We start from the raw sequence: 27,642 nt of genomic DNA, 5'->3' as shown, positions 1-27,642 counted from the left end.
TAGGAGAAATTTCAAAAGGAAAGCTAAATTTCATTAAGATTCTGTGATTTATTTTTTGATGTCCTAATATAGAATTCATATCCATACACTAATTGCTAACAACTTTAATCTGAATGTTATTTTCTAGCCCAGTAGCAACAGCTTTTGCCCCTACCTATTTTCCTTGACTTCACTGCTGTTTACTGGGATTACTCACAATTTTACAGAGCACAGAGCTGGTCCTACCAAAATGGAAAAAAAAAAAAAAAAAAAAAAAAAGGATTTAATTATTACTTTCTTTAAAAATCATATTTAGCAGCATTAAGTTGGCATTTTAGACTTGTCCTGCTCTCTGAATACCTAAACAAGAATCATCACTCTAGAGTGCTGAAAGCATTTTGGCTGGCTGCCTCAAAAAACATTATGGGAATTGGTTACCCCTCAAAAAAAAAAAAAAAAAAAAAAAAAAAAAAAAAAAAGAGAGAGAGAGAGAGAAAGCTCTATCTTTTGTAGTGATGTCACGAAGATTATTCAGATACCTTGAACCAACCTTCTTACCTTCTTAAAAAAAATAATCTGTCTTTCTATTGACTACACAGGGGTGGTACAGAATCAGTCTCCTAACTTATCAATAAACTTTCTGAATTAAATAAATCCCAGTACTAAAAGAGAGTCAGTAAAATAAATTCATTCCTTATAAAGGGCAACATGTGTAAAAGAAAGAACATTGACTTCATCATGATAAATATTAATTAACAGTTAATTTAAACATACAGTTTCAGAAACTTCCAAATAATTTATGTTGTTCTCTTTCTGTTAAAGACCTTCATTGTAGTACTCTAAAAGAGTCACCCTAGGCCACTAAATCACTTAGCATTAAGAATAAAAAACAGCTAACATAAAATTTAATGGACATCTAGTAGAAACCAAAAATGGCTGTTATTTTAGTATATAATTTTTGAAGAAGTACTTTAGAATTAAACAATATTTACACATAATTTAGAAGCTTCAGTATTAACTGATTAAAATTAATATTGTTCTACTCTATTTCTAAAACCATTTCTGGACTTTATACATTTTGATTAAATATAAAATTAATAAGAAAGATCAGATGAAAGATTAAAATTACTTAGATCATACAACCTTGCAATTAATATAAAGTACAATAATTAACCTATAGGTTAATTGGTGGTCACACTCCTAACTAACCATTAGGAGTGGTCACACTCCAAACTATGGAGTGCCCAGCCTTAACAAAATCTAATATACCTGTACTACCACCTCTAGATGGTCCAGTTACAGTTATGGTCAAACTCGCCTTTTCCCATGCGTTAATAGGTAACAATAACATGAACCAATTACACACATTAAAGTACGATGTGAATTTAAAGTATGCAACTGACTCTGTAGTGACTGCTTGGACAGATATTCTCACCTTTCTGTCCAGTTTTTTCAGTACTCTGTCAAAGGAAGTCAAACACTAGAACTATGCTAAGTAGTAAAGTACCTTCCACCAGTGTAATCTACAGAACAAAAAAGTACCTTACTTCTATGTGCTATTTATACATCCAATATTCACACACTATGAGATTAGGCCTCAAAAAGTCAGAACTGAGAATATTGACAATACCAGAGCCTACTATTATTACTATCATATATCATAGGTAGTTTCCTTTTATGGCTTTTAATCTGTAGGTTGGATGCTGTACAGTAAATGTGGCTATGAATGTTATTGCATAGCAGGTAGAACAAAAGATAAAAATTATACGTGAATTCATTTAAGTTTTTCATGTTGCAGTGGTCCTCTATATTGAATTTATTTATTTATTTATTTTCTTATTTATTTCTGGGATAGAATATTAATATTAGTAACTTGGTAATACCATTTACATATAGCTATGAGATATACTACCTGAGGCTTACAATTTTACCACAATAAGCTCTGTAGTACTGTTAACTGGTAATGAACTGCTTGTTCAGTTTTGGTGTTATTTCCGTAATTCTGTTGCACACAAAAATGGAGGTTTATAGTCACTACTTATTATTCACAAAACACTAGCCAGAGAGGAGAAGGCAGCACTGCACATTAAAGAAAGTGTCTGGCTGATAAGAAAAAAAAAATGACATCAGGAAGGCAGAAAAAAGTCCTGAAGAAAACCTTTCTCTATGCCTAAACACTGTCCTAGTTCCCATTTATGGAGCTCTACAACTGACCTCAGTGTCCCCTGATGCCCTGCCAAGGATATTATGCATTAGGAATATATTCTAACTGATGCAACTAGAATAAGATTCTGTAGGATCCCCATTTTAGCAGTTTTCAGCGTAACCATATCTAAAAATTATTTATTTTTAGAATACTTATTTTTAGGCTCCTCCCCCTAAAAATAAGGAAGTTTTTCTTTTGTCTGGGAATTATTCTACCATATTGACTGAATATTTATTTAAGCAGTTAAAAGGTACTGCTTTCCAAAAATTGCTCAGTGTAAGAACATACTGATTGGAACATATTGGACAACATTCAGAGATGGTTGTAGAATCAGCTAGTTTATGCTGAGAATGTCAGTCTGTTTTCTGCTTTTTAAAAACATACAGAAAGATCTATTACTCTTTAGTGAACTTGCACAAAACCACTACATGTGGTCTTTCACTTTTATTGTTGTTAAATAGGCAGAAGGCTTCCTTGGGAAGGAAGAAAAGGTTTTTCAGGGTAAATGTGTTTACCTCCCACAGTGTCACTCAGCAAAAGCATTTGCAATACCTTGTATTTCTCTAGGTCATATCTGTCATATCATTTTAGCGAGGTGGGGGTTGGTCTGTTCTCCCATGTGCCTGATGACAGGACAAGGGGGAATGGGCTAAAGTTGAGCCAGGGGAGTTTTAGGTTAGATGTTAGGAAGAACTTCTTTACTGAAAGGGTTGTTAGGCATTGGAACAGGCTGCCCAGGGAAGTGGTGGAGTCACCATCCCTGGAAGTCTTCAAAAGACGTTTAGATGTAGAGCTTAGGGATATGGTTTAGTGGGGACTGCTAGCGTTAGGTCAGAGGTTGGACTTGATGATCTTGAGGTCTCTTCCAACCTAGAAATTCTGTGATTCTGTGTACACTTTTATAAAATAATTATATTTCAGATGTTCTGGCAATAATTACTCTAAGCTTTCACTTGCTTTTTTGTGAGCAGTAATTTACACCAAAAATAGAAATGATAATTTTTCCAAACAGGTATTTCGTTTCTCAAGTTAGTATAGCCATTTAGTACATAAGAATTCAAGTTGATCTTACTTTATTTCATCCAATCAAATGTGATATGTCCAACATCACAAAAATTAAAAAAAATTTAACTTAGCAGGCAAGATGTCTCAGTAAAACTTGAAAGCTTTCACCTGCTAACAAGCTTTGGGGAAATACTATTTTTTTTAAACCGCATTTTATCTTGAATCTCTCAGTGGCTACCATACTGATTCATGTCCTTCACCATAACCAGTACCATAATTTTCCATTTTTTTGTTAATGCAAAATTAAACACTTCTTTTGAGCATAGACTTAGTAGACACTCAGTGTTGAAAAATAAAATATATCAAAACAGTGGTATCAACCAAGGCAAATTTCTACATAAGGAAACTAATTTTGCCTTATATCACTATTTCAATAAAGTAGCAAGCATCTGGAAAACAGATGTTTCTTAGAAATGCAAATGCCTTTTGAGATACTTGCTTGGAGACATGCACTGCAGTTTAGATTCCTTGATTAGTTGCACTTTAGTATTGTTTTCCATTAATCATTCTTGATATTCTCAATTACTATTTTTGTAAAATAGGTTAGTGATATTACTACCAAATTTTAGATATCATTTCTAATACATACATGGTTTTAGAAGTTCCAGTTATATTGTTGTGTTATGGGTGATAATTCAAGATGCTAGATAAGTGGAATCTACTGTGATTTGTGTGAGATGTTTATATTTGAGATTTAAGTTTTAGAGTGGAATGTTAAAATAAAAGGATATTGCCCATGCTGTAGCACTCTACTCAGCAGTGGGTGGGAATGGGAGAGCATCAAGAGCTGAATGTGATGAAAGCTGAGAACCTTTGTTGCAAACTGAAGTGGCACAAGGAATCCCAGGTGGCTGCCCTCTGTGAATTTTGGAATGGTGTGATGGATGTCCAAAAATGTGTGGTTACAGTGATACTATACTAAGTCATTTTCAAAAAGAAGCTGGGGACATTAAAAGGAATTGAAATTTAATTTCAAAGGCACTTGGAGGAAGATCAAGTCTAGGAACTACTGGTTCAAAAATATGTTTGAACAGTTTTGCATGGAAGAGCTTTTTTGATGTCCTAGTTTCTTTTACTCTAAAGAACTGCAACAGAAGGGCCAAGATTGGTATGAATTGAAAAAGACTGGGAATGTCTGCATATGGAGACAACAGCAGGAAACACACAGTACAGGCTTCCAGAATGGCCTGTGTTAATGACACCCAGATTAGCAGGTCATCAAGATCCCAACTTGTAGGCCACTTTCCCAAGACACAGATATCTGGAGATAAAGAACAGTGATGCCTTCTGATGACTCACAGGGGTGGGACAGGACTAACAGTACCAATAAGGGGACAAAAAAGTATAACCAAAACCTGTGCGTGGTCAGCAAACAAAGAACACAAATGTGAGAAAGAACTTCATTGCTTTCATTCTTTGACCTCTGCACCACTGCAACAGACCCTGGGCACAAGCATTCTGGGGCCCAGATGTGAGATGGATGGCTTAAGAACCCCCATCTTGGTGCCTAGCCACTGGACCAACTTCTTAGACACACATCTTTTGGTGATTGTGTGTCAGACCATGACAGTGTGAGTGAAACCTGTTCTGTTTCAGTTTCTGTTTAAAATCACATTCTACTTCTGTTAGGTCTCCCAGTACGTTCAGGGCCTTCCAGTACCTAAAGAAGGCCTACCAGAAAGCTGGAGAGGGAGGGACTCTTGTTCATGGAGTGGAGTGATAGGAGTGATGGGGAAATGGCTTTAAACTAAAAGAGGGTAGATTTATAAGGAAGAAATTCTTTACTCAGAGGGCTGTGAGGCACTGCCAGGGTTGCCCACAGAATCTGCAGATGCCCCATGCCTGGAAGTGTTTGTTCAAGGCCAGCTTGGATGAGGCTTTGAGCAACCTGGTCCTTGCCAGGGAGGTGTCCCTGCCTGTGGCAAGGGGGTGGAATTAGATGGTCTTTAGAGATCTTTCCAACCCCAAACATTCCATGGTTGTATGACTGCAGTGATACAGTTTTGCTACATTACTAGGTCATCAGATCACATTGGAAGGAGCAGACAAGCTTTGAGTTCAAAGGCCCTGTCAAACAGCTTCTAAATAGCATACAGATTTCAACCCAAGAGAAGAAGTTCAAACAAGGAGAATAAGAATATTGTATTTTTGCAGTTCCAAGCATTGTATAAAAGAAACTACAGGTAGGTAAAAAGCAATGTAGAGAGGAGATTTTCTTGCCTAAAAGAACCATGTGCTTCTGAACTTACGGTTTTCATGCTATTTGCTCCTAACTGTTAACTTTCTTCTGGTTCTTCAACAAAATTAATCAGAGGAGGTACAAAAGGAGCAGCTGCAGATACATACGGCTTTCAGCACTTAATACTTAGAAGTATTAAGTTTTAATACTTCTTAATACTTAGAAGTACTAAGTGCTGAAAGCTATTAATATTGATACTTAATATTAATCTAATTAGTTCTAATATCAGAACTTATTATTAATCAATATTAATATTAATCAATATCAATCAAAATTAATATTAATCAATGTTGATTTTAAGTACTAATATTAATCAATGTCATGTTAAAAAAAAGCATATGCAGCTATTTGTAAAATACTGGGCAGGAGAAAAAAAAAAAACATAAGGTGGTGATATACTATTAATTTCCATTTTTTAAATGAGGTAGAATCTTAGCAATTTATAATTTCACTCATTATGAGCTACCTGGTCCTGTAGTAGCAACATATTTGAACTTTCCATCAGATGTCACAAAAGGGCATTGTTCCTCCGTTGTTTGCTATCCAATATTCAAGTGACCTTTTGAGTTATGATCATGAAATTTAGTACACTCATTTCTCCTGATTATGTGGGAAAATCATGTGAAATTTGACATTTATGCTGCAGGTCAGACAAACAGCAGCCTAACAATTCACAAAAACTGACTTTCCACTTTGGATAGAGGCACCCCAGCTGGCACAACTACAAACATCTGAGGTCACCTATTTTCTGGCTAGTCTTAGTAAACACTGCATTCAGATCCTACAAGAAGAGATAAGATTCAAGTGACACAAGTGTGCAGGGGACATGCAGCTGTTCCTTTTCTTCCCCACATATAGTTTTAATACTGAAGGAAACAGACTGAAGAAGATCAGTCCATGACAAAGAATGCCTGTATAAAAGTGAATCCAAAGTAGGTGGAAATTCTGCTGGCAACTGGAAGAAAAGTTAGTCTGCAATTTAGCAGTAGCCCACAATCTTGCTGATGTTATTTTCCCACGGCAGTGTTAGCATGTAAAACATTTTGCTATCTCTGCCTGGACAGAGGACTCCATTTCTTCCTGGCAGCTAATGGCCCCAGCCTCATTTATACATTTATACATTATCCTTATTTATACATTATCCTTATCTTCTTCCACTTGGAAGAGAGCCATACAGTATACCTGTTCACAAGACCACAAGATCTCTGCAAACTCCAGCTAGGACAGAAAGCTACCACATAGCTCCTCGTAAACAGAGACAGCACTAAGGAATAAATCAAGCAAGGCATTTTCAAAACAAATAATCATACTAAATGTACAAACAATTTTTTTTTTTTTTTTTTTTTTTTTTTTCAAACTAAAGTAATTCTTGGTCTACAATGCTAAAATACTTGAAATCTGTATTTATCTTAATGAACTATGTAGACCATTGCAGTGGTTTCAGCAACTGCTACATAAATAAGATTTGTGCTGCAGGCTGGAGTGGGAAGCCTGAGAAAGGGACAAAAGGCTATATAACACATAATATACAAAGAAGTAAGTACCCTTACAAGGAATGATCTGTAATACTGGCTGACTGCTATAAAAACAGAACAAAGACTATCAAAAGAAGCAAAACACTAAATTGCTGATGAACAACATTTACAAAATAGAATTGCTAGTTCTTTTATTCTGTTTAGCAGTATTAAACTTTCCATGTTAAACAATTCTCATGTAATTCAAAACTATATTCAGAGACCAAATAAAATAAAACAGCTTCTAAGAACATAGACAATCAAATTTAGCCCCATCAATTAATACAATACATGTAGCACAGAAAAGGAAGAAACAAAGGAATTTAAGCCAACATGACCAGACAACTTCTGCAAAACCAAGCTTGGCCACAGAAGTTTCAAATTCTGCAGAAACTCAGGTTTTAAGGTCTTTATAATCCATTTTAGTAGAATAAAAGAACAGCTTTGAAAGATGAAGGACTGATTGAATATAAGTTTTGACTGAAAATAGCACAAAGGGGCAAAATCAGAGTTCCTTTTAATCATTTGTTCCAGTGAAAAATCACCTTTACCAGTTAATGCCTATTTCATTTATTATTTTACATTCGATTTACTCAGGTGAACCTAGTGTACCAGTAATAAGCACATATTCAGATGTGCCCAGGGCCCCAGGTCCAATATCTAACATTTGTGATACCATTTTTATTATGTTTCTCCAGAGGAAAAATGTATGGGATTTAACTCATTTTTATTTTAATGCACAGAAGACTCTCCATTATCTGAACTAATGGGGTCTGGGATATCCCATTTAATACAGACAGCACAAGAAGTATACACAGTCAGACTGAGCCCAGTAAAATTCACTAGGTATTCATGGTCTCAGTGCCAATCCAGATGGAGTTAAGCTGCATTCTTTACAGCCATCTAAGCATTTCTGCACTGCACTTGCTTAAATCAGGCACAGCATTACAAACCCAGGAACCAAGTAAGGTTTACCATTGCACCCAGCCTCAAAGGCTTTCTGAGTCGCTGGACACCATGCTAAGGACCCATCCAAATGCTCATACTTCAGGCCAGCTTGACAGATTCTACACTGATGTAACAAATCTTACTGAATCAAAGTGAAATCCATATTCAATTAGTTTAATGTATGCATAGATTTCCCACATGTACAATGCCAGAAGCATACTGCAGAGATGGCCAATTTGGTTCTGTAGAAAGGAGGGCTGGATCCATACAATTTACTAACATGCACTCCACACACTGCAAAATCAGTTAGCATACTTCTGGATGATAGAGGATTCTTGACAAAGTATACTATGTTTTTGCCATGTTGCATACACATTTATAAATTCAACACACACAAGCTAACACATTATGGAGGCTTTGTATCAGGGACAAGGATTAATTTGCAATCTTGATAATTCTTTCATGGACAGCAAAGTTAACAGCACATTTATCTTCCCCTCTTTAGGGAAGCAAACATAATATTTTCCCTCCAATTCCAGCTCTGTTCTGTGGCCTGAATAAATTCTTCTCATACCAGAATTCTGACTCAGTGATTTGACATGCAAGTTACCTGATAGTTTTCCAAACATCAAAGCCATCCAAAGGCTTAGTGCCATTGGTATGTCCTCCAGCAAGGTGCACCAGTGTTGGCAGCCAGTCAGAGATATGTATTAGTTCGTGACTTTCTACACCTGTTTGTTTCAGTAGAGGACTTGCAACAAAGCCTACTCCTCTCACTCCTCCTTCCCAGAGAGTCCATTTTCTTCCTCTGAGTGGCCAGTTATTTCCACCTGCCATAGTCTGTCCTCCATTATCTGAAAAACAAGTAAGTGTAAGGAATCAATGGTAAGAAAGAAACAGAACAATCCTCCCCACAACATTTATTCACCCATGTGAAAAATATATTTTCACAATGTAGACATGACATGCAACTACTTGCATAGAGCTGTTAGGTGTTAATACAATGTACTACATATCCAGAACGTGTTACAAACTAAGTTAGTTCTTGCAAGAATCTTGCAAATTGCCTCAATTAAAAGTTATTACTGGGCAAAAATGATACCATACTACAAAGCAATGATTTAGAAAGGTATTGTTAACAACAACTGTTGATCATTAGACATCTCAAGCTTCCGGAGCTATGGACTTAAAGAAAATTAATTCCAACTACTTTCAAGACCATAGGAAGAGTTGCTATCATCATTAGTACTCAGACTACACTATTATTCTGTTTTCTGAAGCAGTTACACTTTAAATGGAAAACTGTTATTCCAGTATCAGGACAATAAATGTACTCATAGTCTAGTACTAATTTTCTCAGTTTTTTCTGTTTGATATCACACAAAACAGATGATTTCACAGGCAAAAGGAGAAAACTTGAGAATACTTGAAATAGTTGAAGCAATTTGGAAATATGCTGAATCTGTTGTGTTTGGTGAGAACAAAATGCAAGATGGTTATAGAAAAAGTTGAACTTTGACTACAGTAACACAGAAATATCTACATGAGTTAGAGATAGCTCATGTAACTTTTTAAACTCTTTCCTGACCAATCTTCTACACTTAGAAAAATGTCCAGATTCCTAAAATTGACAGAATTCATGACACTTTGAAGTTACTTTTACTACTATTGTGTTGTATAGCTGTTCTTGTTTTTACCTGCTTTAATGATTTCAGAAGAGTAATTGATAGCAATCCTTGTAAGCATGATTTTTCTGTATTTTAGTAAGTTTAAAGTTACTTTTCATAGTAGTCATTGAACATTCAGTAAAATCTGTCACGTTTCTGTTTTAAGCATTTTCTAATTAAAAAGCTGGATTTTGAGGTAAGAAACAGGAAGTTCATGTCCAATAGATTACAGAAAAACTTTACTGTAACTGCAATACAGCCAAATGATCTCCCTTCTGTTTTATTAATTAAGGACCAGTGTAAACCCCTACTGTGAACATCCTTCTACTGAGAGACTCTTTTTGTTCTGCTAATGAATAATGTAGTGGAAGATTTTCAAAGGTGGAAGCCTAAACTAAATGAAACGCATGGGGAAAAAATAGCATGATCTGAAAAGTGCAGTGCTCTGTGGGCCAATTATCTTCCAGCAGGGCTGCTTATACATGCAGCACTCTTGGGTTAAAAAATAAATAAATCAAGAGTTTTACTGTTTATAGTATGAAATACATGCAACCCAATACTAGCTACCAATAATTCTTACACAAAGATGTTGAGCGCTGAGATCTGAGAATTTAAACAGTTGTCAGAGACAAAGAAGACATCAGTTCAACAGTTCCTTTTACTCTTAGTGTAAACAGGAATTCCTGTTGGGAATACTCAGGGAACAGAGCTTTCAGTAGCTCTTAACCTTTGGTGGTATTACAGTAAAAGGTATCAGTAGCTACACAATTTTAGAACTTAGGACATACTGTGGAATCAAATCTTCAGTATATTAAGTATTTTCTTTGTATGACGGGTTACTTACTATCTCTAGCTGCTTAATGCTAGTATTCAGGATTATAGAAACTAGCATATCAACAACAAAGTAGCAAGGAAATTATAGAAGTAGAATGTCGTACTGAAGAATGGAGAGAGAAAAGGGTACCTTTCCTGGTTTACAGTCAAATCTTTATTGTTGCTTTTTTTTTTTTTTTTTTTTTTTTTTTTTTTCCTGAGACGTTACTATCTGTTGTTTAATTAAGACATGCACATTATGCCAGTTTAATTCTGTCATAAAATCCCTGAGACAAGGGTTCTATCTAACATATATCCATAAGTAAAGACTTATATGCAATGTCAGATGTAGTACATAAGATTGAAAAAAGGGGGGGGGGGGAGTGAGGAGGGGAGGAACACGACGACAATATTTTCTTGTTTTGATAGCTTACCTGATATGTAAATGGAAAAACAACAACATATAAAACAAGCTTCACCCCACTTGTTTTCACATTTCTAACTTACTACTTCCCTCTCCCTAAGGAATGAGTATTCAAGAATTACTTTCTGATTCAGTTCTCTACCTAGTTATCAAGAAAGTTTTGAAGGAAGGGAAAGGATGGTTTCTGTTTTGATTCTTGAAGTTCCCTTTCTAGTTAAGCAGAACAGAGTTGATGTGTCACTGACAGTTTATACATAAATAATATCGTTTTTCAAAGTTAGATATGTCTGTTTCTGTATGGTTTGAAATACTATCTGGGACTTCAAATATCAACAGTACATTAAAGAGTAGAAAGTTTCATCATACAAAAAGATAATAGTCAAGTCTGTATTGATGAAATACTAAGCCAAATAGTAGATAATAAAGGCAGGGGAAGGTAATAAAAAAGGGGCCAAAAACTGAGCACAGTACTCAAGGGGTGGTCCCAATACAAATATCCTTCCTCTAATGTAACACCTGTGGATGCTATCTTACTAATAATTTATCCATTGATGCTATTGCACAAAGTTTGCAGAAAGCCAATGGAGAAGTTCAAGATTAAAATATCATTGATATCATTGATCAATATCATTGATTAAATGAAAGAACTATTTCATTCTAAGACACTAAGACAGATTTTCCGTCTCAGGAATTTCTTCAGCCACAAGCTGCTGAAGATTAGAAAAAAATCACAAAGTTTTTGGTGAAGGACAGCAATGACAAGTTCTAACACTTTCCTAGGCACATGCTACCAGATATTGCTGCAGTGAGGGGATACATGTTTAGATAGATCCTCTGTGGGCGTACAGACATCCTCATATTCTCCCAAATAAGCCACTCCTTACTAACTCTTCATGACGTTTTATCAAAGTATCTTGAATGTGCAACACACTCAGAAGTCCATACAGAAAATTCCAGTCATTTACAACACAGGCAATATCCATGTAGGTAACAGACAAATAGGATCATTGTTGCTTCAAGTTCTACACCAGAACAATAACCAATTATAAACCCACTTCAAAACAACATTTCCTCAATGATTTATCAACCATTTTTGCAACTGTTTCTCTCCATGACTCATCCTAATACATTACCTCAGCAGAGCAAAGCTTTTGGAATCAAGCTACCTAAAGCTAGAGGCCCTGATTTGTAACATTTCTTATTATTAAAACTTCAGCCTTGCTACTTCAGCTGAAAACACAAGCCTCCCCCAAGCATGATATTTCAATTGTCTCTTTCCTGGAGACAAACATCAAGTAGAATTTAATTAAATATAATAGCAAAATAGTCTGGAAAATGTAGTGTGCATATTTTTCCTATCTGTAAGAATAACTTTCATAATTACATCTGTATAATTTAGACTTCAGTAGTACCCACAACATATTAAGTGCATTATAAAAATCATAAAACAAACCAGCTCCTGTTCATAAAGAAAGGATGAAAGGGGAGAGAATAAGGCTATAATTAGAAATGGTGGTACTTGGCATAAGCATTACCTAACTAATTTATTCAGTTTTGTTTGTTTTCTTAAATGGAAGCATCATACATTTTTAATGAGCTTTGTTGTTGGCTTAGTTTGGCTTGGTTTGATAGGTGTTTAGCTACTTTTATTTTCTCTTGGTATTTTTATCAATTCCATCATTCTGTGTTATTTTAAGAAAAGGGTACCTGAGATGTTCTTTTTCATTCTGACAGGATTTTCTTCTGTAAACTGAAATTCGAGGCATATTTGCCAGCATAAATGGCAAAACCAGAACCATTTATGGTGGTGTATTTGCCAGCACAAATGGCAAAGCAAGGTCAGAAACAAAACCAACACCACCACCACACACACACAAAATAAAAATAAAATAATAATAAAAAAAGATCCTAGCTACTTTTAAAGGTTGGTTTGATCAAGGTAGTGCATCCTTGAATTAACATCAGCCTTTCTGACTATGGAGAAATCGGTATAAACTAGTAAAAAACACCAGTGTTGCACTGATTTGGGAAGAGATGTCATTCCTGCTGAGTAAGAGAAAGAAAAAAAAAAAATAAAAAGAAAAGGAAATGTATTTAGAGCTCTAAGTACTGGTGAGAGAGCCTACAACTCTTAGATCTGAGGGAACCATGTAGTGACATACATGTACGTAATAGGGCAGTAGATATTTCTGAGGATGAGGAATTGGACAAAAGTTAGAGCCCCTGTGTATAAAAGCTACACACATCTCTAGTATCATTCTCTGCCAATGTGTATGTCTCTTGTGAGTAGCACAGCTGTCTTTTAATTTTGTGTTGTCCTTCAGTATTCAAAGACAGGAATCTGACAGGATCTGAATCCCTCTTCCAAAAGAATTGCCACATCAAACAATCTCAGTGGAACTGACTAACAAAATTAGTAGGTCTAAAATGCCTCAAACCAACACGACGCCCCCAAACCAAAAGCAACAAGCAACAACACATTTTGTTAGTTTTTCCATAAGAATGTATCTCTGGGGCATGTGTCCTGATAAAAGGGATTGATATAAAGCTCTCCAGATGAAATTGCTTTTGCAGATGAAATAATTTTACACAGTACTCTAACATCCTGAATACATTTTAAGTCTTGGAGAACTTCTGCCATCCATTTTGACAAAAATAGCTGGAAAAAATATTCTTTGCTTTTAAGCCTGGTAACTAATTTGCCTTCAAAATTTGCCTTCAAAAAATTAATTTCACATAGGACTGTTTTTACTTTTTTCCCTCATACTCCTACTTACACCTAATCGCTGTCTCCCCCCTTTTAAGTCAATACATTGCTGTTCAAATTAAAAAACGTTAATGGACTGAGTTGAAACAACAAAAATCCATAGTACCTTCCTCCCAAAAGATTTTAGATGAAAACAGAACATATTTCTCACATAGAAAATCAGAGAATATAATCTATATTGAAATATTGTATATTGTATGTCAAAAGACAGCTGTCTTTCAAAATATCGTAGGTTTTGTAAAAGCAATGAAGAGGATTATGAAGAGGATTTTTTTTAAATATAAACCATAAGCAAACAAAGTTTGTGCATCTTGACTATACCTTTAAAAAATGAAGTCCAATGTTTTCTCTTCACAAACATCTGCTTTTGTTATTAATATTCACTGTCATATACATGAGAAAGAATTTAATTTGTTAAATCTGTAATTTGTAAACTGTCAAAGATGTTTTGCAGGAGTTCTTTAAGGAATCAATAAACAAAGCTAAACAGAGGGGCCATTCTGTTTCTCCCAAACTCTTCTCTGAAGAGTTGCCAGCTGCCAAACATTCTGACTAGTGCACTATATATATGCAGTGGTGTGGGATGTATGCAACTAGTAAACAGCTTAATGAATATAACCTCTTTGAAGAAGAGCTTGATAATAAGGAACAGGAAAAAAATAATTCTGAGAGCAATAACTAATGAAGCATGTATGGATTCCAGTCTTTGTATTGACTCACTTTTTCACTGAATTAGTCTGTAACTGCAGCAACAGCCTACTTCATACTATGAAGACAATCTACTTAGGCAACAGATAATAAGAACTCTGTGAAAAACTTCATTCATTATTTACCCATCCTCAGACAATGGAAAAATTGAAAATGGCAAGAGTGCTGACATCAGAACGAACCCTGACCGAGGGTCTTCCCAGGATCATAAATCTCATTTTGCATTCCTTGCAAAGTTAATTTACCAGTTGCTATTGAATTCAGAGGCAATATTAATAACATTAATTGTTTTACCAAGACTTCACATATCAACGGGTTCCAAAGTCATGGTTGAGAAAGGAGTTCAAATGGAAGCAATTTTGTAATAATACATAATGCCAGTTTGGGGACTTCGTTTTGTTTTAAGAAAAAAAAAAAGCTTATCCTCACCTAGTCATGTACACAGAAATCATTATTGACTACGTGGTAAAATTAAATGCTTACTTAAAAAAACTATGAAAAGATCTTTGTTTTATTTTTGGATGGTGTGAAAACTCCATAAGAACATCTTCCAAAGCACATTTTAGCATGATCAGCCCATGGACTTTTTTCCGCACATGGCCCAGTGGTCCAAATGATTACCCTTCTATGACTTTTACTACCACTTTTTTACTTGCACACAGTCTTAGCAGCTTCTGCTAATTGTGTTGCCTCAAATTAATACTGTAGAATAGAGGTACAAATAAACTAGGAACTGGTCTTCACTTTTAAAGATTTCCCTTATCCTTTGTCAGTTTTTCTGTAGGACTTAAGTGACTAAATTAAAAATTATAAATAATACAGAAAATAATTTTGCTTTGTTTTGTGTATTATTCAAAAACAACTACATGCCTTGTTGTATAGCAACATATTTTTCCACCAACAGACTAGATCTTGTTTCAACTGTGCTATATCTTTATCAGTGATCTGGACAAGGGGATCAAGTACACCCTCCATAAATTCACAGAGGACACAAGGATAGGAGCACATGCTGATCTGTTTGAGGACAGGAGGGCTGTGCAGAGGGATCTGGATGGGCTGAACTGATGGGCCTAGGCCAACTGAAAAACATAATCACACAACAACTTTCAGTACAACATTGCACTAAGACAAGCTTTTCTGGACTGTTTAGTACTGTATGTCTCAGTACAACAAGTTCTGCAAAAATAAATTTTAGCAATAAGCAACAAAAGAATAAAGCTGTTTGATAACTCAGAATATGGACATGCAAAATATTTTATGATCAGAATGTTGTTAAATTTAAGTACATATCCAATTAGAAAAAATGCATTTACATATCCAGAAGTTTAGCAGACCTATATGCATATGTGCTTACACAAAAAATAACCAATGAACATTTTAACAAAGTATTCGATAAGGAGTCAATAAAAAAAATAATAAAAAAATCAAGTGATGTGTGCCAAGAAAGTCTTTTGACTATGTAACCACTTTATTATCCTATTCAAATCCCAGCACAAAGAAAGCATTTTAAGTTATGTATCTACATTAAGGGCAAAGTAAGAGAAAATCTAAGCACCAAGGATATTATATATGTAATTAGATACCACAAATGTATTCACATCTAATCATTTATCAAGTACTGTTGCAATTAGAGTCTATAAAGAGGAGATCTAGCCTTACTTTTCTGGCTCTCAGTAACAGACATCTAGATCCCCTTCTTTCCTGAAAACTGTTACAAAATACTAGTAAAATGCTCTTGCTGTACATACAGTACTTTTCAAAACCAGCATTCACATGCTGCATTTTTTTTTTCTGTTTTTCACCTGTGCTTAACCTCCAACATTTTTCAACCACTGAATTTTCTGAAGCTGTAAGAGAAAACTCCCATACCCTGAAATTTCTCCTCATGGGCCCCTGCAGTAAGCTGATCTAGCACACATCTGTCTAATACATAAACCATGCCAAGCTCTGTTTGAAAGGCTTGTCTAAAGCCATGCAATATTTTAAAATTGAGTAAAGACCAGGAAAAAAAAAAAAAAGAACACAACTCTGTTTAATTTTATAATGCAGCCTTGGACAGTTCAATACATTATCAAATTAAAACATCTTCAAAATAAAGAGAAAAGGGAATCTTTTAAGTGTCTGCTACTCCTGCAACTAAAGTCTGCTGACACACTAAAGCCATCACTTGCACATAATCTAGCATGAAATATGTGCACAGAATGTTTGAAGGGGAAATATGGTCAATATTAATTTATAGTACTTACTCCAGTTTCTTGCTTTTGATTAACTAATTGCTTTGTGAAGACAAGAGAAGAAATAAAGTTGTTTCTCTTTACTAAAAGGAACAATGGAGACCCTCTCATATGATCTCTCTTTTCATTTAAAATAAGGGGGTAATTTAACTTAGAAAAATGTTTAAATTCACATTTCATTTTCAAGCACACCCACCTCTCTTCCTACCAAGTAGGATAGAGATATTCATATGGTAGACAGAAACGCCTCCATAAAAGGAGGACTAGAGAGGACTGATAAATGACTGGGAGTATGCTAGGAAGCACCAAATTCCAAGCATTAAGACTTGTAGGTGCCAGAAACTGTCCAATAGCTGGCAACATATAGGTGTTTTTATTCAGTAAAAGCATTCGGAAGTTTATTTTGAATATATTTGTGGTTTTTTTCCTCTGCTTCTGGAAGCAGTGTGAACTCTTACAACAAGTCTAGTGCTGTTATCCAAACAACGTAACGGATCTAATTAGGACACATTTATAGCAGCTTTTGGAGGAAAAAAGCAGGAAGTCCAGCAACTGTTACTGTACTTACAGACAGCTCCAAACAGCCAAAACTAATGCATCTATACTTCCAGATGTATGGAAAATGCCTGACCTGAGGCCTGATGGTTTTGTGCTTCAAGTTGCAGCTGTAAGGTAAGAGAAGATGAGCAAACTCTAACATGTGAGGACAGGAGATGGCATAAAACTGGTTTTGCATCTATGGCTGATCAGTCATGTACAACAGATTTCCCTGACTTCAGATGCAGCAAGAGCTTTAAGATGTGTATGGACTTCAGGGAAGAGTGCTAACCTTAGAGGATCATTGTTTCACTTTTTCCCTAATTCTTCTCTCTCTCTCTTTTTTTTTTTTTTTTTTTTTTTTTTTTTTTTTTTTGTGGTGGGGGTGGGGGGAAAAGAGAGAGGGGGGTGGGGGAATGGATGAGGGCAGACAGGAATACTACCTTGAGATAACACCTTTTTTTTTTTTTTCTTTAAAAAGGAAAAAGAAAAAATCACTTCCAGGGATATGGAGCTGTCAAAGCTTACAATTACATGCAAACAGCAGAGACAAATGAACTAATCTACATACATTAAAGCCTCATGCTTATATCCAGAATCTGCTTCTTCCATCATAATATCCTGTATCCCCCTTTTCCTCTGTGTTTACTTGAGGAGGACTGCTAGGATTGCACTTTGTCACTTATCTCACACAAAATAAACAGAGCAATCTGGAGCTAATTTAAGTGGTTTAGCGTATCAGGATACAGCTGGGAAAGATTTTAAGAGAAAGGCTCCAGATGAACAATAGCAGTGTGCAACTGAGCAGCAGTGAGCACAGGAAGGCTGTGCAGACAGGCTGGCAGACAGCTGTCAGCCATTCCAATAACAATTCCTGCAGCCAATGTTAACTGGTCAGTGTCGAAACTCCCCAGCCAGCCCAGAAACAGCCACAACCAAAACAGGGAATTAGGAAGTTCACCCATAACAACAGGAGTGTCAGGGCCACAATTCAGTGTCACGAGCATTTCAGTTGTTCCTCGCTTGTCTAGCAATAGCACAACACTGCCTATGTGTCTATGTTTTTTATATTTCATCTGCTATGAGCCAGATGTCTTTTTTTTCTTTTCCTTTTTAATATTAAGTGTAGACACATGCACTGCTTTTACACATTGCAAGCTATGACTTGATTCATGCAATTGGACACATTTGCATCTGTTTTTCACATCACTTTTTCTTGAGAGGAGTGACTTGAGTTCTTAATCACTTGGGGCTGTAGCTATACCCAGGAAATCCTGGCACAGTTCACAAGCAAAAAGAAACACACATCTGCTGTCATACGAACATAAAAATGAAATAGAACTCTTTTGTTATTACCTGCCACACTGGACATATGAAAAAAGAGCAGCAAGTACCTTCACAAGTGTATTTGTCCCTAGGCTCAATCCAAGCACATAAAACACAAAAATTGAAATTCCATATGACAATTCTCCCAACCAAATAACAGAACAAAATTATAAAGTTGAGAAAAATCTTTATAACACTAGTCTTAAACTTCAAGGAAAAAAAAAAATATTAATTACTTTGTGATCTGTTGTAACCATTTTGTCTCCTGTACACTTCCATTCTCCTAGAGATGACAATGAAATGAAATGAAACCCGTAAGATATTCAGTACCCACTGACAAGGTGGAAAATGCGTCGGTCTTATATAGGTACGTTCAGCAATGTCTAAGGCAATGTCTACTGCCCATTCACCAATGTTCCAAAAGCTACCTTGCCTTTTGCTAAGTGCAATCCAGCTAATGGGAGGAAAGGGCTTTGTCACCATGCTACTTTAACAAATAAGAAAGATAATGAAGAAAAAATTAAGTTTACATAAATAAATAAATGAATATCTTTCCCTTCAATGATCTAAGCAACATTATTTATCAGCTTTCAAAAATCTGAGTTTTTCTGCAATGGATATTTTTAGGATGGGGAAATGGCAGACAACGCTCTTGCTGAATGAACTTCAAAGTAAGTTTTACTTGGTATTAATTTCTTTATCTCCGCTGCATGACAGTAATAATGGCTGAGTAGCATACTGCCAAATCTAAAAAACAAGATGTTAAGCTGGCTAAAACTGAATATATTTTCTCCAAATAAACAGAAAAACCTAGTGTGTGTGTTTTCTTTTTTTTTTCCAGTAGTACATGTAATATTCTTCTTCCCCTTCTTAATTTTGTCACATCAAAGTGACATTTAACTGAGTGATGAGAAAAAGCCCTTAAATTCATTTTTTTTGGTTTCATAGAAGTTATTGTAATCAGAATTTATGATTTTTTTTCCAGTTGCATGCTAAGACATGCCTTTTTCTAATTGATCCCATTGTCTGAATCACTGAAACATGCTTGCGAGACACGATGGTAGGTTCAGTAAGATAACCAGCAATTTCCTCTTGGCATGATCCAACCTTTCTCCAGCATTATCATCCTTGAATTTTCTGCCACTTTTGATCATATTTCCTGAATCCTGAAGCTGTGGAATCTCTCCTTTTGCAATTCTCTGGCATTACAGACCACTTTCAGTCCTCAGATACACACATAGAATGCTCAGCAGTTTCAAGAGGGAGCTGTTCATATCTACAGCAGAAAAACAGTAGGCTTCGAATAAATAGTCAAATTGTATATATTGCTCTTGGTAGGCACTTTGTTTTTGATGTTTTCATGTCTACATGTCAGTAATGATCTTTCCTTGGAAATTTTATCCTTGAAATTCTATCCTTTGCAGGATAACAGGTTTGCTATTCCATTCCTGATAAAGGGAAATAAATAGACAAATCCATAATGCACTGACAGATTCTTCTGCTCAAAGACATTATTTCACTATATACAGAGCTTTGGCCTTGGGTGTCTCAGTGTTTCCCAGTACACGCATACTTCAGAAGTTAGCTATTCCTTCCATTTTCAGAAAAGTCCTCACATTCTTTTCTCTGCAAATTCCTTATCTACTGTTGTGAGATTAAAGCGATAAAGCATATCCACTTTATGGTTCAGTCTATGCTTGCAAAAGGAGTCTATCTGCTTTTGCTTATCATCCCTAATCCCACCAACACTCAGAATTCATCATTTCTTTCATATTTACTCCAAACTACTCACAGGTTCTGTCATCCATCTGCTCAATCCAAAGCTGCATTAGCAAAAATCTACCATTTCATCAAATGAGCAGATTTACCATAAATAAGGGTGAGATGAGCAGGGATGATGGCATCCTGTGTAATGAGCTCCCCTGAGTACCCTACTTAGAGTTGTAGTTTTATCTTCCTCATAAAGACTTCTGCTTTCCCAGGTAACCACTACCCAGTCCATCTATGTGACTTAAGAACTCCCATCTTACCCTTAGTCCCAATTTGACAAAGGAGTTACTATTTCTTCAAAAATCCAACTTCAAGTCTTTCTCAGCATAATGGAGTAGGTGACCCATTAAATTAATCAAGGTCTTCAGGTCCAATGGCTTCCTCATCTGTGTTACACTGCAGTAAGATGCACTCTTTTGGCTCTGACTAAATGAATCTAAAGTGTTAAGATAATTAAAAACCCTCAGATCATACAAAAGGTCAACAGCAAAGGCTAGGACAATTGCACGTGTGCTTACTCTTAACTCTTTAGTTCCATCAACATTATCTGGATTAATAAACCAAGACCACTGTAACTACTAAAATTGTTCAAATTACCGCAAAATTGGAAAGAATCACAAGAAGCCATATGCATTGTAGCCACATGAATGCATCTGAAGAACTTCAGGGGCAATCAACTGTGAAAGCACAGTGTGCAGAAAAACACCTATAGGCAGAAAAAGAGAACTGTGGGCAAAAGAAGCCCCTAACTTCTCAGTCACACTCATTAGCATCATTATCTACACAGCTGTTCCTGAGGCGTGCATTCTTTTATTTTTGCTTTCTGTTGTTCTTGGCTTCCTGTAATAGTACTGTTGATTGGCAGTAGTTTACATCTCCTAGTTGATGTGAATCATTTGTTGTTGATTAAGTGTAATTATTAAACAAATTCTTTAAAAAAAAAAAGGCTTTGCTTTTTCGGTCAATCAAATGCACTGGTATAAAGCTTGATGCCATATTTATGGAGCATCACTTGCCAATACATTCAAGTAGAATGATACAATTTTGTATCATTTACAGCCATGGCTTTCTTAAACAAAAAAAAAAAAAAAAGGAAATCACTTTTTTGTATTTTCCTCCAAGAGACCAATAATAGAAGAATACTATTGTGAAAATCTGGACTTTACAAAAAAGCATGCACAGGATGCCATTCTTAAGATCCTCTTATAATAAATGTTTACTTGATTTCAAAACGTGTTGCAATGTTGCATTGCAAACAGAAAGGCAGACTGAAGAAGACAATTATTAAAACTGTCATAAAATTTTGTATATGAGATGTCAATACATTTCAACTATTTCACTTTTAATTTGTTAAAATATCTTCTTGCAAGGTATCAAATGCAGTGCAGTGCTCCAATACATGCAGTTCTCTGCATTGATCAGTAATCTTTTGCATAGCCTAATTACATAGACCTCAAGAAGTTAATAAGAAAAAGCACATACTACAGTTGCTGAATTGTTTCTTTGTACATGTAGGTGGTTAAAGTCATTTACTTTAAAATACAAGTGAAATTACTGCCGCTGTTTCTTCCCAACCAAGTTCAAGCAACACTGTAATCTTAATAGAAATTCAGGGTTAATTCACTTCAATGTACACAAAGCTCTGGCTATACTTTAACACAAGCAAATGCAATTTTGGGTCAAACCCAAGAACAGGCACAGGCCATGTTCTACATGGTAGCATTGCTCAAAATTCAGGTATAGTAAATGTGGCTGTTTCTTCCTGCTTAAAGAGAAATTTGAAGATGTAGAGATGATGTACAGTAGGAGACAGATATTCCAGTCATTGCAGGCACATAACAGTCTCTAGAGATGCAAAAAATTGCAAATGGTGTGAAGAACTTTAGTAGGAACGTATAGGAAAAGCAGATAAAAGACTAAGACTGAGCTGTAAGGAAATGAAATACAAAGAAGGGTCCTCATGAAAGGAGGGAAAAAGAGCTTGTTAGTTCAAACATTAGTATGAAATGGTAAAAATCCAGAACAGACACTGAGGTATTGGGTCTCCAAACCAATTTTGCATCAGATGCTTACAGGGTCTGGTACTTCTCATCCATGGCCGAATCTTAATATTCATGACTAAGGTGCACAGCTACTTTGAAATTCTTGCTGCTCTACTTTATTAGCTCTAAGTATGGATGAACACTTTCTAAGTTCTAGCCTTCAATATTTTATAGAATTTTTCCCAATATTAAACCCTTCCATTACAGTCCCAACACTGCTTCACTAAATACAAACAAACAACAGAAGGAACTTCTTTTCTGCAAGCACAGGAGATGGACAACACTAGGACCAGTGTAATATGCCCACAGAACATTTTGTTGTGATAATCTGTTTTTATCTGTCTAAATACTATAGATTGCCAGTAGATGCTAGACACACTGTGCCCTCCCCTAGACACTGCTGCTGTTTCTTCCTCTACTTTTCCTTACGATTTTCCATTACAATTGATACTCAAAGGTTCCCTTGGTGTATGTTTTTACATGCACCGTGTATATAATCATCTTTTTTTTTTTTTTTTTTTTTTTTCTGGGTAACTTCAGACACTCGTCTCACTTCAGTCTTACCTTTTCTGGGTAACTTCAGACACTCGTCTCACTTCAGTCTTACCTTCCATCCAACAGCTAGGAAGGCTCTATTTTTGACCCTCATCTCTAAATCACCGCTCAGTCCTAGATATCTTGTTTTCTTGTGTCAGACCATGGTCCAAGATAACTTCTTTATCTATGTCACAATATTCCCCCTGCACCTACTATTCACTGCTGCAATTTAATGTGGCAAAATACTGCCAAAAATCTATATTGACCATAGGTGACACCTTTAGTTCATGCTAGTTCTGCTTGAGTATCCAGGTATGTTCTAAAGCTTGCTTCCCTCAACAATTTAAAGAGGTGAGGGAGAGAATGAGAGAATGAGTGTATGAGTGTTTCCCACTTTTTTTTTTTTTTTTTTTTTTCTTGTTCTCAAGGTGTATTCATCTAATCACATTTTCATAAATATATCCATGATCTCTTTTTCATCTCATAAAATTAAAGCTCATCTTTCCCTCTGCACATTTTTATCTCTTTCTATTTACCAACCTGATTTCTTTAATCAGTTTCAAATCAGAGGACTTTAAAATACTATCTCATCTTTTCTTCCACAGCCTACTCTGCATTTTACCTATGTGATGATTCTTATGCATGCAACCATGGAAAGTCACAGTCCTGAATTATCAAAAATGTATTCCTTGTAGGCAATCAAAAACACAGAATAAAGCTGAGATTTTCACACTTTAAAAATTCTTATCCTATCCCACTACATAAATATAATTATTTATCTCTTTCTTTCAGGAGACAGCACAGATATTTCAGCAGGACAAAAGTAATGTTTTCCTGTATTTTGCATGTTATATATTGATCATCAGTGACTGGAATTAATCTTTCTCTTATATCCTACTCAATAACCAATCTGAAATGCCACACAGATGAAACCACTTAGTCCAGAAAAGAAATCCTAGTGGCTACACATGCTTCAAAGAAAAGTGCAAATTCTTTCTCTCACCAAAGGGGGGAGTCTTTTCATAGCCCCCAGAAAAGAGATTTGTATTTCATGGTATGAAATGCCTAAATCCCTTTTAAGCATTTCTTAGAGAAATGGATGATCAAGAAAATATACAGGAAGGAGCAAAAAACTATGGATATTAAACTTTCCTTCCATTTTTAAAGTCAACCAATTCTTAACTGATACAGTTATTTTAATAAGATACTGTAATTTAGAAAAACTTCTGTTTATGCATGATAGTTGTTTGTTTTTTTTTTTTACACTTTAAATCTGTAAAATGCACAAATTCCTAGGCATTCAGCACATCTGTATTCTGAGGCTCTAAGTAAATTCTGCTGTTTATACTCACCCATGAATTAAAGGAGTGAGGGAAAATCTTAATGCCTTAACACATGCTAGAGTGAAACCTTCTACAAATTTATTATGTTGTATGCACAGGAATAACATGGGATGTTGGAAAGTGAAAGAGAAGAATACGACAGATAGTTGTGCTGAGTTTTATACGGAAGTTCTAGCTTCTTCTGTAGAGATTAGCCTTTACTCACACATTATTTGGAGCACACTTTAATTCTGGAATATTCAGAAGTACACAAAACAGATGAACTAACCAAGCCATACTCCATGTGAACATAGATGTATGGAAAAAAAAAAATGCAAAGGAAGAAAACAGATTCAGAACTCAGCAGGGATTCAAATGATCTTTTTCAGGTAACACTTGACTTGGGCCATCTTACAACATCTGCAGCTTCTTCCAAATGCTTAATCCAGACCAGACAGTATTGTACATGTATGCTTCCTTCCTAAATTAGTGATGGGTTTTCCTTACATTTCTATATTGATTCATAAAGCAAGGGGTGTCCATGACTGAAAGTTTTTCTAATCTTTTTCCATCATCTGTGGTGATGTACTAGGATATAGTCCCCATAGAAAGTAAAAGACAATTCACCATTTGCTCACCTCTAGGTCAAGCAGGGCAATCAGGGATGGCTGTACCCACCAAGTCCTAGTAAGCTAAGGAAGGAGTAAATTCCTTTCCTCTAAAGTTTCTGATATATTTCCACTGTGCAACAACTGAGCTCTGAATGATGAAAGCTTAAAAAGAAACACAAACTGGCATATTTTGAAGGCTTTTTTTTCTTCTGTTGTTGTTCTACTGCATTACAAGATTTTACAATGAACTGTAAACAACAAAAACAGAGTTCTCTTCTAACCCTGCATCTCATAGCATCTAATGTGATCCCATCACTTTGCCATCACCAGCCAGTCAACACAATTCTTTTAACAGAACATTTACTATACAGGAAAATGAACCAGGGACAGCTTATCAACCATCCAGAATAATATGATCCACAAAACTAGATTATGGAAGATGTTGCTTTTCTTCTCCTCCTTTATGTAATTCTTTAGTTGCTTTGCAATACTGAGGCTTTGATTTTTTTATATTAATTGCATTAAAAAAAATCAAATGTAATTCAACTTTGAGTACCAGTGACCATATAGGTTCTTTTAATCCACAACAACTAGATTTTAACAGGAGTAACAACTATAGCAGAAGACAGAATACCCAATTCATCCATGGTTTAATTCTGTAAACAACTGTTAAATGTTATTTATCGTGTTCCTTTGAAGGACTGGGGCTATATGAGCAATCATAGTCTTATACCTAATCAGAACCATATGGAGGCCAGTGTAACAGTCCATCCACACTGAAGCAGAACTGGAAAGTCTATTAAAAGTTAACTGTGAAACTATTTCATACATAACTTAAAAGTTTAAGAAGCCAGTTTGACCATGGTAGTGTCTCAATGCTGTTGAAAACAATGAGTCATGTGATTCATGAGACCTACAATATTTCTACAAAGCTAATTTCTGAATTTTTCACCTAAAAATAAGGAATAACAAAATTTGGAATTCCAAACAGAATTTGGAATAACAAAACAGGCAGACAACCTTAGACAAGGTAAACAAAAGGTAGACATAGGGACAAACAGAGAATGGGATGGGATAAAAACACATATCCCCATAGTTTTCTTGCCTTTGCCCTGATGAGCAAAGCCTTGCATGCAGAATTCTTGTACATGGCTTGGATGTAACACTACCATCAGTCACTAGTATCAGTAATATAAGCAGGCAGTTAGATGTTTGGTTTTACTTTTTAAAGAAACAACAACAACAACAACAAACTTAAAAATTTTGTTGGCGAATTCAGTATATACAAATGGGAATTAAATAGCATTTACTAGTGCCAGACACAATATGAGTAAGTACTAGACAGCTTCACACACAGCTCTGTAAATGCATCTCATTTTTGACCTTCAACATTCTTGCTGAAAGTGTAGGTCACAAACAAGGACTTCAGAGCCTTTCCTTTGTGTGATTTAAGCTCATGATTGTGACTCAGAGTTAAACAGAGAGTACTGTCAATAATGGCAGAAAATGATCACATTTGGGGAAAATTTCTCCCCTCTGATCTTCACAGCATGAATAATGCTTATTCTGTATATGTTCCAAGTACGGAACTCCCATTGAGGTTTTGTTTTAAAAAAAAAAAAAAAAGTACAGCATACACAGCGGAGATCTACACTGCGGATAAGTTACTCACAGCAGGAATTAGAGAATAACTTTGTCCTTAATTTGAACTCATGTTCTTCCCTGCTTCCCCATAATGGATTTGAAAGATCCATTTGTTGTTGTATTTTCCAATTGTGCTGCAAGTGTGATAAAAATGTAAGCACACTAACTCTGATGGCTAGTATGAAACATACATTTTCAAGGAAACAAACCACAATCATTTAGTTAAGATCAGCTGATGAAAAAACATCTGTTGTATACTTCATTTTGATGCAGAAAGTGTAACATGGAAGGGTCAATATATGCAGGAGAAAAGCCACTCTAAAAAGTGTCTTCAGACTGATGATGCATTATTCTGTTTTCAGCACTTAATACAAACTTTTTTGTGTGTGTATGAGATGGAAGAACTACTCGAAGTCTTTCTGTTGGAAGCACAGTAGGAAGAGAAAACCACACCTTCTCCTATAAAATTCTGCTCATGTAATTTTTGTCCTGCTTTAAATACACCCATAAGGCTTTTATTTTCCATCAAGGGAACATAATACCTCTGATACATCAGAGCACCATGATTTTGCAGAGTTGTGTTCAAATAAATCAACATTATTATTTTTTTTAACTTACCAGAATTTTCTGTTTACTCTCCTGACTGTTCTAATGCAGAAAAAAAAAAAAAAAAGATCTTGTGGAAAAAGTGAATTTGATTTATAGAAGATTCTAATACATGTAGATACAAACTTAGTCCTGTAACAGCTGCATGCACAATATCCTTTTTCATTCTGTTCTTTTTCCTTTTTTTATCCCATCTCTTTCCCAGTACAGCAATAGGATCCTAGTGCAGACAGCTTTAGGCAACCACCTTTACTTTAAGCAGCCTCGGCAATTAAACAGGCCTCAGAGTTACAGACCCTGCTGTCAGGTCTACACCAGCATTCACCATCACTAAATACAAGTGAAATGCAAAGGCAAATTTTAACGTGAAACTACCATGAATAATCTGACAAACTTTTCATATGTCTGCAGAAAGCAAGTGAAATGAGCCATAATTAAAAAAACCTTTGGACTCTTCCCAGTGAATGACAAAGCACTGAACCAGACCATTGAATTGTATGTAGAAGATTATTATACATAGTATAAAGGCTACTTTTACACTATCATACAGAACAAATTAGTATAGTTTAATAGTAAACACAGTTCAACACAGCCTTTCAACAGCTATGTGAAATTATTACATGTCATTAACATGTAAAATAAGCTGTTTTCAGCATTCATTACTACCTCTCAGACCGAGAAAA

The 27,642-nt window shown here is 35.5% G+C and overlaps 1 protein-coding gene across 1 annotated transcript in view; it reads right to left on the bottom strand.

The window, feature by feature from the left end:
- The window catches only part of ARSB (arylsulfatase B), a 68,303-nt gene that overhangs the window by 27,384 nt on the left and 13,277 nt on the right, over window positions 1–27,642 (bottom strand). The window contains exon 5 of the mRNA XM_082782626.1: window positions 8,562–8,805. Within this exon, the coding sequence (XP_082638752.1) occupies window positions 8,562–8,805 (244 nt within the window). The remainder of the gene's footprint in view (window positions 1–8,561; window positions 8,806–27,642) is intronic.

The sequence above is a fragment of the Aythya marila genome (genome assembly GCF_965140915.1).
Source record: "Aythya marila genome assembly, chromosome: Z".
Taxonomy (NCBI): domain Eukaryota; kingdom Metazoa; phylum Chordata; class Aves; order Anseriformes; family Anatidae; genus Aythya; species Aythya marila.
Note: the sequence above shows the minus strand (reverse complement) of the source record. Positions and strands in the feature narration are given on the sequence as shown.